Below are 9,549 nucleotides of genomic sequence, written 5' to 3'. Positions count from 1 at the left end.
TAATGGTCTAGTTATGGCTTGCAGTATTTACTGAGGTGATACCTTTTATGTTAAATTCTAATGCCTTTTGCTGAATGACCATGTAAGGAAACTTAAATGGAATGTTTGTTACACATATTAGCCTCCTAAGGCACTAATTGTACATTTGCTTCATCTTCAAGTAGATGGCTGAATTTAAAAAAAAAAAAAAAAATTTTCCTTTAGAAAAGGAATTACACTCAAAAGAGGTGGTAACCCTTTGTGGCCTGGACAATGTTTCCTACAAAGGCGCATTTCATTGAGGAAATGAAAGCTTTCCCATTGTTAGAAATGCACAAAAGAGCTTTGTTTTTAGTGAAAGAAATAGTGTATTCATGTGCTTGGTTTGGTGTTGCTTGCAGCATTAAGTTCAGAAATTATCTGAATATTTACATTGCCTGCATTGAAGGTTCTTACTAGGAATGCTGCCTTTTTTTCCTTTTTTTTTTTTTTAAGACATCTAGAAAACAAACTATTCTGTTTAACACTAGTAGTGATTTGAGACAGCTTGAAATTTCTCTTTTCAAAAGGCCTTCTAAGGAAGGAGACATACTAGAAAAATGCACGGTCTAGATAATAGCTGACCATGTTCTTACCAGGACAGTTGTTTTTGTACTCTTGCCAAGTAAGGTAAGTTACACTCGGAAAAATATACTGTAAAATTGGGGCAAGATAAACGCATGCAATTAATGTGTGTTTGTTTCAGAAACCAATCAACCTGTGCCTTAAGAACCTGGCAGCTGACAGACTTGAAAATACTGCTTGGCCCACTCAGCATTGGAGAAGCGAGCAAGGTACAGAATAAGTCAGTGTGTAAAAACTCTACCAAATTAATAGTAGCATTACAAAGCTGAATTGCCGCGTCACCTACCAGTGCATGAAAGTGTAAGGAAATTTCCTAATTAAAAGCAGGTACATGAATTATGACATAAAAATTCTTACCTCGTTAGCCCTAATAAATAAGGGCTAGACTATTACATAAAGTATTCAAAGAATCAGTCATTTCATGCGACAGTGCTAGTTTTTGTTGCTTTCACAACAGGAAGATAAAGGATGATTTTTGACCCAGTAACACCTGTGACAAAACTGTTGCCTGCCAGTGAAATGAAGACTTCACCTTTGAGAAGAGTGAACAGTGAGTTCCCGTGACAAACACGTTCGCAGCCAGAGTCAGTAAGTCAGCATACGTATATTGACCACAAAGTAGTCGTATTTCCTTTACTGTTATGATATTCTTGACAGTAAATAAAGGCTCCTTTTTCTTTTTTAAACTGGCACTGATAGGTGCTCGAGCTCATTCTGGTGTTCTTTCAGAGGGGTTGTGAAGGTGAAATAGGCATACAAGTTCTGGCCTGTAACATGTTTCTGTTGACACACATGACCCCAGATCTCTTCACTCTCTTTAAAAATCTTTTCTGTGTTCCAATAAGTGTAGAACTGTGTTATACATCTGTGCTGTTACTGTGGTGCCTGTTCCAAAACAATTTGCAAAGTGATCTTTCCTTGATGGTCAGTAGTTCCATTGTGATATAAGCAGAAGACTCATCTGACTGAACACACGCTTCTTAATGCACAGCATGTTTCTGAGAATGATTTTTATAAACAACATGTAAATAATTATCACTCTTCTTTTAGGGAAGAAAATACTGTTTTAGTCTTGTCTTCAGTTTGATTTTCGTGCATTAATTATTCCATACTCGAGATATGCATAACAAGACCTGACTTAATAAAGATCATAAAGTTTAAAAAAATCTTTTTCAGATAGGGGGAAATTTTCTAGTATTTCATAGGAATTACTTCTTTCTTACAAAACCACTGCTTGTATTTGTGCTTCCATATTGTTAGTCTAGGTATGGCAAAAATAAGGTATACAAGGAAAACACATAGACCTGTTTTTGTCTTTAAAATGATTCTTGAACTGAAAAATGTATGCTTTTTTTTCCCCACTGAAAACTTGCCTGAAGTGTAATGTCTCACCATTCATGGTGAGTTGAAGTGTTAAATTAATTTTTTGAAATAATTACTGTGTGTAGTTGCATTTTAAGTGCTGTCCAAAATTCAAGTCCTGCCTATGAACACAACAGAGTTTAAGTATCAAGTCTTGATTTAAAACCCTTAAACTTGAATTTTGATGACTAAAACTTTTCCTTTACCAAAATCATTATCAATGATCAATCATTATCAATTCCCCCACTATAAGAAAGCTTTGCTTGCTTCATTAAAGGTCTTTAATCTGAACAATGTGAGATCAATTACTTTTTTTATATACAACTATAGTGAGTCCATCACGGGTAAATGTGAGAGAACTTAAAAATATATATACACATACATGTTTAAGAAAAAAAATAGAGACAAAAGATATTTTAGACAAAGCGGAGTACAAGAAAAGGTACTATGCGGGAGTAAGTTCCAGTATGTACTCTTAGTGTTCAGTTGAGATTGCCGTAACCGCTGGAGTGATTTAGGAATACAACTTTGAGAGATGAGTTGAAGCTGTGATTCCATTGCATTCAAACATCTTGTTCCATTTTCATACTAGTTAATGTTTTTCAGTCTGTCATCTGAAACCTCTGGGGAAGAAAAAACTCCTTCCTGAAATTATTTTTAAAGCACTACCCAAATGTGAGAATTTGAATTTTTGTACACATAGGAGTTATTACATTTGTTGTACTTTCAAACATTATTTATTTGCTCTAATCAAAACATACAAAGCATGCCAGTAAGTACTTCGGTTAAAAATTAAAGGATCGCTTTTTTCACATTTAAAACAAAACATCTGGTCAGTAAAATACTTCACTGTACATAGTATTTTGGCTTAAGTTTTGTTAATTGCATGGAGTAAACCACATTATCTACTGTTTAATACTTTTGCCTCTGTTTGAAGGGTGAAAGAAATCTATTCTTGATTACTGGCACTCCAGAATTTAACTGAGGCATCAAGGTGGAATAAAAACTGCATGTCACTGAATCTTTCAGAAAATGAAAACTTAGTGATAAAAACATTATCTATGGCCTTTTTTCCTTCCTGTATTTAATTTTACTGCGTCACTGATCCTTTTTTGTTGCACTGATGCACCAATCTTTGCTCAACTTTTTATTATGTAACAATATATGAACTGTATGATACTGAATGCCTGTGTTCTGTTGACTTTGGCTGGTAATGATGGATTTTTTTTTAATAGTCTGCTCCATTTTTTAAATTGCTTTTAGTACAGTTCTAAAACAGATGCTGAGGAGTACTCACTTTATATTTGTGTGTACTCCCTTCTTTTCATCCTTTCACCATTTTATTCTTTTGATCTTATTTTTACCTCTGGAGTTAGATTTAGATTGTTTTGTTAGGTATGACGATGAGATTTCAGATGAAAGTGAGATGTTAACCAAGCATGGGAAGGCCATTTTTTTTTTTCCTGTGTCGTCCTATGGCCTTGGAAAGGTGATTAAAATCAGCTGGTATCACATTTATGTAAATAAATTGTGTTTAACTGGTCACAGCAGGAAAAGAATGAAATGTGGGGAAAAAAGGAAAAAGAATATACAGCAACATAGAAGTTCTTAGTTCTCTGTAAGAAGTTCTTCTGATAATGAAAAATACTATATACACAAGAATTGATTTTCTCTATAATGTTCCTAATACTAGCAACCTGTGTCTTTCCTCCTCTGAAGAGTACAAGCAGGTGTGCTATTTCCAGTTTCCTAACCAGATAATGAAAAAACAAAATGCTACTTTCTAGCAAAAGGAATTGCAATGCCCAACAGCGTATGGCGATGTGCGCTGAATGTGCTACTGCCTTCTGTAGATATAGTTTCTAATAGTTGAGTGACTCAGTATTAAAGAGAAATAGCAAGGATTTCCCTTTGCGTGCTTTCCAGCTAGACTGTTATGTATTATAGCCAGTACAGCGTACAGCTTGTTTGAATCTCCCTAAGATATGTTAAGTATGAGGGAATTTCTCATTTCAAAATCAAAACCAGGCTTTGGTACTTTTTTAGAAAATGCACTGGGAATTCCAAGTGAAGTTGAATTTTCTACAGCTGGACAAAGCAAAAATACCCTACTGGTTCTTTGCCTGTGGTATTTTAACAAAGGGGCTTTTATGTTTAAAACTCGATATATAGACTCTTACAATGCTCTATGTACAGTTCACAAGATTGGTTACAGGCCTGAATCAGAGCTCATTTATAGGGATTTTCCAGCAGGCTAACTCCACTGTAAACTGTAGTGCTACCTTTTATGTATTGCTGCTGTGAAAACATAACAAAACCTCTCATTGAAAATTCACAAACTACCTAATATGGCAACAGCTGTCTCAGATCCCATTGAAATCCAAACCTGGTCACAGCAAAGTGTTAGGAGTCATACCAACCATACCAGTATTTTATTTAGATGGGTCAAAGCAGCAGATTCGTAATGCAGGGAACACCCACTGACTACCAATGAAACTGAAAGAGATTTTTATTTATATTTTCTTGTATTCTTTAATTTACTGACTCGGGGGGTGGGCGGGTGGCAGGTTGTTTAAATACTATGTCTATTGTGCACAAGATGGGCTGATGCATGGTGCGGCACCTGAAAAACCTTTGGTTGCTGTTGTGGTTTAGAGGCCCCAGTCCAGCCATTAGAGCTTATTAAGAATGATTTTGCAAGCATGGCTGAGTTCTTTTGCATGTTTAGTTGGAGCACACCTCTCACTGCTTTGCCTAAAGACAAGCAGCTGCATTCACTTATTGGTACACATGGCTTAATTTAAAAGGTAGGAAGGAATGCCTGCCTAAACAGCAGCACATGGTACGTGCTACTCAAAAGCAATTTTAACTATCCTTGTGTTCCTGAAATTGGCAGGCCTGAAAAGGGTATCAAGCATTTTCTACTGGAAGACAATCTCGGTGAAGTAACAGCAAAGCTGAAATTCAGCTTGCCGTAGCAGCAAAGATACTGCAATAGCTTAAAAACAGCCGTCACGGGTGTAACCCGTTCTCTGTTGTTTATCAGCTAGGAAATTGCATGTCTTCAGTCGGTAACACCTGAGCAGGTAGCCCTGCTGAAACGTCAGGGTACTTCACCAAGTGCAGCTGTGGCTTTGTTAGCTAACTGGAGGGCAGAAAGCAAGCTCTTCCTGACGTTTCTCTCTCGTTCTCCCCTGCAGCAGGTTCCGGGTGAGGCCTCCGCCAGACCGCAAGTTTGCTGCTGCTTACGTAAGGCGATACGCGCTGGAAGGATAACGAAGCAGCTGTAATTAGCTATGCCGTGTTTTGGCGCAGAAGGCCAGGAGTGACAGTAGCGCGCGGCCGGCGCTGCCCGCTCTGTTCCCCGGGCCGAGCCGCTCCCCGCGCCGCTCGCGCCCGGCCGTTGGGATTCGCTGTGCGCGCGGCCCGGGCGGTGGCGGCCAACGGCCGCGCTCGCGCTCGGCGCTGCTAGGTAACGGCGTCGTCCCAACACCGCGGCGCCGGCTCGCCCGCGCAGACATGGGCACCGAGCAGGTACTGGCGGCTGGAGGGGTACTGCGGGAGCCGGGCAGCCCCGGGGCCGAGCTCTGCCCGGCCGCTCCGCCTCCTTCAGCCCGGAGCCGACAGCATCTGCCCCGGCTCTGGCAGGCGGGGGCTGGGGGTCCCGTGGCGGCCTTGGTGGGGGGCTGTGGGGCAGGACTGGGTGCCGGGGAGCAGCGGGCTGGCTGAGGAGAGGGGCCTGGCCGGCGCTCGCTGTGCGAGGGGCAGAGAGCAGAACGCTCGGGTGCACCTGGTGACCGGCGGGGGGGCTTGTTCTGATCTGAAAAGTGTTTTTCTTTTAAACCTTAAATGACAAGGTTGAATTAAGCTTCTGAAATTACGTTTTTTACCCCTGACACTTGCACTCTGTAAGTGGAGGCCTGGTGGGGCAACCGTGTTTGTAGAGGAAGGCTTCAGTACCCTGTCCCATTAGTTGCAGGCTGATTGTGACTGATAACCCTCCAGAAAAATTAAACCGTGGTGTCTGTGCTGTGAACTCCTTAAATCAGGTTTTTAGAAGCAACGTAGTCCTTCTTGCAGCTGCCCAGGTTTCCTTTAATTACTTTAGCAGTGCAAATTTAAACAGACATTTTTGGTTTGGGCTGCTGTTCTTGTAGTGTTTTCAGAGAGACTAACTCTCTCCTAAAGGTATCCCATTATAAACCACAGAAATGAATTTCAGTATTCAGCTTGGTAGAAAATGTTATGTCATAAGCCCTCTCCCTAATTTTTTGTTTGTTCGTTTGGGATTATTTTTTTTGATTTTTAAACATGAAGCATGAAGAGATTTTAATTCAGTTTATTTCCAGAATTGCAGGAAGTTTAAATGCTGAAGACAAATGCCAATAGAAGCTTTTAGCTATGAATGTGGTTTTAAATCACTGGGCATTAACCGATACTAATTTGTATTATTTCACTAGTGGCCTGATTGGGTTGTAGGTGGTTAATGTAATTATAAGGAAGAGTCCGCCCTCTTCAATCATGTTGTTCTCCTGTAAGTCAATCCTGTTCTTTTAGTCTCTTTTGGTTTTGATGTCCTTATTCAGATTTGTTTTCCTCTAATGAAATGTGTGGGATATTTTAAGTTAAATCATTCAGTAACTCCCTTCAGTGAATTAAAAGTTCACCAGTTTCTCTTTGGATGTGTTTCTTCTTGAGGTGCATATTAGAGGGTGTGAGTTGGCTGCTCATAACTACCTGAGATAGTCCTCACTGTCCAAGATTCTCATTTTAGTACACCTTATTGCTAGTAGTAAGTTTGCAGTATAATATTTTAAAATCTTGGTACTGTCTTCAGTGGAACTAATTTCAATACTGAATTTATCAGTACCAGCAGCTCAGAGGTGTAAGTTGTGATGCTGAATTCTATGTTTTCCAACAAAAGAAAATCTGAACAAACCTGTGTAATGTCATATATGAAGACGAGGTATAGTCTTAGTCATTTTTGTAGCCCTATTATTTGTAAAAATACCCAGGTTTCTGTTGTTTGTTCCTCACCAGGAATCTAAGAATTAAGACTGTGGACCTTGTCACTGAGAGAAATAGGTAATACTCTTCCAGGAATTCAAAGCCATTTTCTCCTATACAAAAGATTTTTTTTCTCGTCCATTCCCTTCAGAGGGTAGTAGATACCATTCACCATCTGCTTTAGAATTTGGACTAGAGAGACAATGAGCTTTATATTTCGGTATCATTACGCAAGACATGGAGAACAAAGAGCGTGCCTATACTCAAAGTTCGGAACCATCTAAGGTGACTTTGCCTCAGCCAGCTCTGGTCTAGCAGCTGTAAAGCTGTTGGCAAACCAGAGTCCATCAGATCACCACTGAGATGGTTTGGGGGCTGGAGCACTTGGTGTATGAGGAGGGTGTGAGGGAACTGTGTGTGTTCAGCTTGGAGAAGAGAAGGTGGCGGAGGAATGTAGTTATTGTCTTCCAGTGCCTGAACTAGAGAGAAAATGGTGCCACATTCCTGCTGGTGCTGTGCAGCAGCAGGAGGAGAGGCAATGCTCTCAAGTTGCAGGGAAGGAAATTCTGACTCGGCATAAGGATGATGTTCTTCACAGTGAGATGATTAAGCAGGGGACAAGGTTGCCCAGAGAGGCAGTGGCTTTAGAGAACTTCAGATCTCAACTGGACAAGGCCCTGTGCAATCTGACCTAACTTTTTGTAGTCAGTAGTGCTTTGAGAAGGAGAGTGGATTATCAGAGGCCCTTTTCAGCCTAATTTTTTCTATGATTCTGTCATAGCGTGTTTGTATAGCGCTGGGTCCAAACCGGTCCAAACCAGTCCAAACACTGTCCATAGGCTACACTGCATCCTATAGGCTTATTGGCTTGGTAAGCAGTAGTTTTATGATGCAGTGTGGATACACTATTAGGAGATGTATTCATGCTAGTTTTAGAAAAGACTGGCAGCTGTTAGGTGGTCTGTGGTAAGAATCTTTTTGCGATTGAATATGTTAGACTACAGAGAAATAAATGGCTTCATATTTTCCCAGTAGAGTTACAACTGCTCCAATTACCAGACAAAAAGTAGGCTTGTCATTTAAATCTTTCTGTATTTGTTATAATACTGCTTTTCCCTCATTTCTGCTGAATTCTGTGTCACTGCAGACTGTGAGACTGGTATAGGCATTAGAATTTCGAGGTGTGAAAAATCTTGCACATGGTCCATGGCTAACTGGAAGATAGACTGGCGAGAGCATTAAATGAAGGACTGAAAGAGATAAGTGGTTATTGTGGCAAAGTCTTCAGTCGTGTTTTCTGTAATTGCCAAAAAGCTAGATTAAAAATACCAAAATTGGCCTGCTTGGTGTTTAGAGTACTTTAATTTACCAGGCATTTTGATCTCTATTCAAGGGGAAGCCAGATGTGTTTAATCTCATTTGGGGAGAGAATGGGGGAGGATGGATCTTTTGTTAATTTAGAGAGTAGAGCTGTTGATTTTGAAACAAGATACTTAAAACATACTGTTGTATGACTCCCTCTTGCAGCTAGTGGTAGTCAAGGAGTTTCTCCCTGGCATGTTGAGGGGAAGAATTCCCTAGAGCTGGAATGAGTTTGCTCCCCTATCACAAGTTGGACCACACGTTAGTTTATGAAGAGATTGCTAACAACTGATAATGTATGTCTATACGTATTTTATCACTGTCAAATTCCTGTATTTTGAAGGAGGTTTTTTTTGGAGCCTGATTTGATTGTTGGCTCACTTGGGAGTTGCCAGAGTTTATTCTTGACTGCAAAATTCATGTAAATAGTTAAGTGCCTAACACTTGTGTGAGTACTACACAACAGCAATGTATTGCAAATGAAAGCCAACCCGACTTGTTTAAGGGTAGCTCAGGTATGTCTACACAAACTTTCTGTGCTTTGTGTCTTTCCTCAGTTACAGCCTTTGCGTAAGACACAAAGCAGAAGGAGGAGGATGGCTGTGGCATAGATGCGCAGAATTACTGCAAGTGCAGCTGCATGGGAAGAGGCCGTGTGGGCAATGCCAGGGGTATTGGTGGTGGTGTGAAACAGAGGAGAAACAGAAGAATAGCCAAAGGCAGTTGTGTTAGAGCCAATTTTAAATAATTTTACAACTAGATTGTCTTGTTTGTTTATAGGAAGGTGCTGTACATTGCAAAATGTGCTAGCCAGCATCCTGGGCATGGTCAGAGGGTGCTTTTGGACGGACAGCTTTGATATCTGATGCTGAGGGATCAGCGTTGTGGCAAAGCAGAGAATACTGGACACTCTTAAATGAAAGTTTATGGATTAGAAAAAAAGGACCGTTTTGTGTTCTCAAATACGTTGACTGAAGAACGGGAATCAAAAAATTGTTTATTTTTAGTATTTCATGGTATCTTGTAATGCTTTAATGTATATGTTGGCAAAAAGGTAACATAAATGCTTCCCAGCCTAAAATTAATTTTTCGGAGCTGTGATTTTTCAAAGGCGTTTGAGAAAGTTGAATTCTACATGGAAACTCTATAAGAAGAATAGGGGAAGTGATGTGAAATTGTATGTGTAAAGATTATTATGTAAGAGAAAAAAATGGA

The 9,549-nt window shown here is 40.0% G+C and overlaps 1 protein-coding gene across 2 annotated transcripts in view; it reads left to right on the top strand.

Annotated features, from left to right (window-relative positions):
• Positions 1 to 5,484: 5,484 nt before the first annotated feature.
• The window catches only part of DNAH7 (dynein axonemal heavy chain 7), a 120,148-nt gene continuing 116,083 nt past the window's right edge, over positions 5,485 to 9,549 (top strand). For both annotated transcript variants that reach the window (XM_075512168.1, XM_075512167.1), the window contains exon 1: positions 5,485 to 5,499. In XM_075512168.1, coding sequence (XP_075368283.1) covers positions 5,485 to 5,499 — 15 coding nt within the window. The remainder of the gene's footprint in view (positions 5,500 to 9,549) is intronic.

The sequence above is a fragment of the Mycteria americana genome, chromosome 9 (assembly GCF_035582795.1).
Source record: "Mycteria americana isolate JAX WOST 10 ecotype Jacksonville Zoo and Gardens chromosome 9, USCA_MyAme_1.0, whole genome shotgun sequence".
Lineage (NCBI taxonomy): Eukaryota > Metazoa > Chordata > Aves > Ciconiiformes > Ciconiidae > Mycteria > Mycteria americana.
The sequence above is the reverse complement of the archived record's forward strand: the minus strand, read 5'-3'. Positions and strand labels throughout refer to the sequence as shown.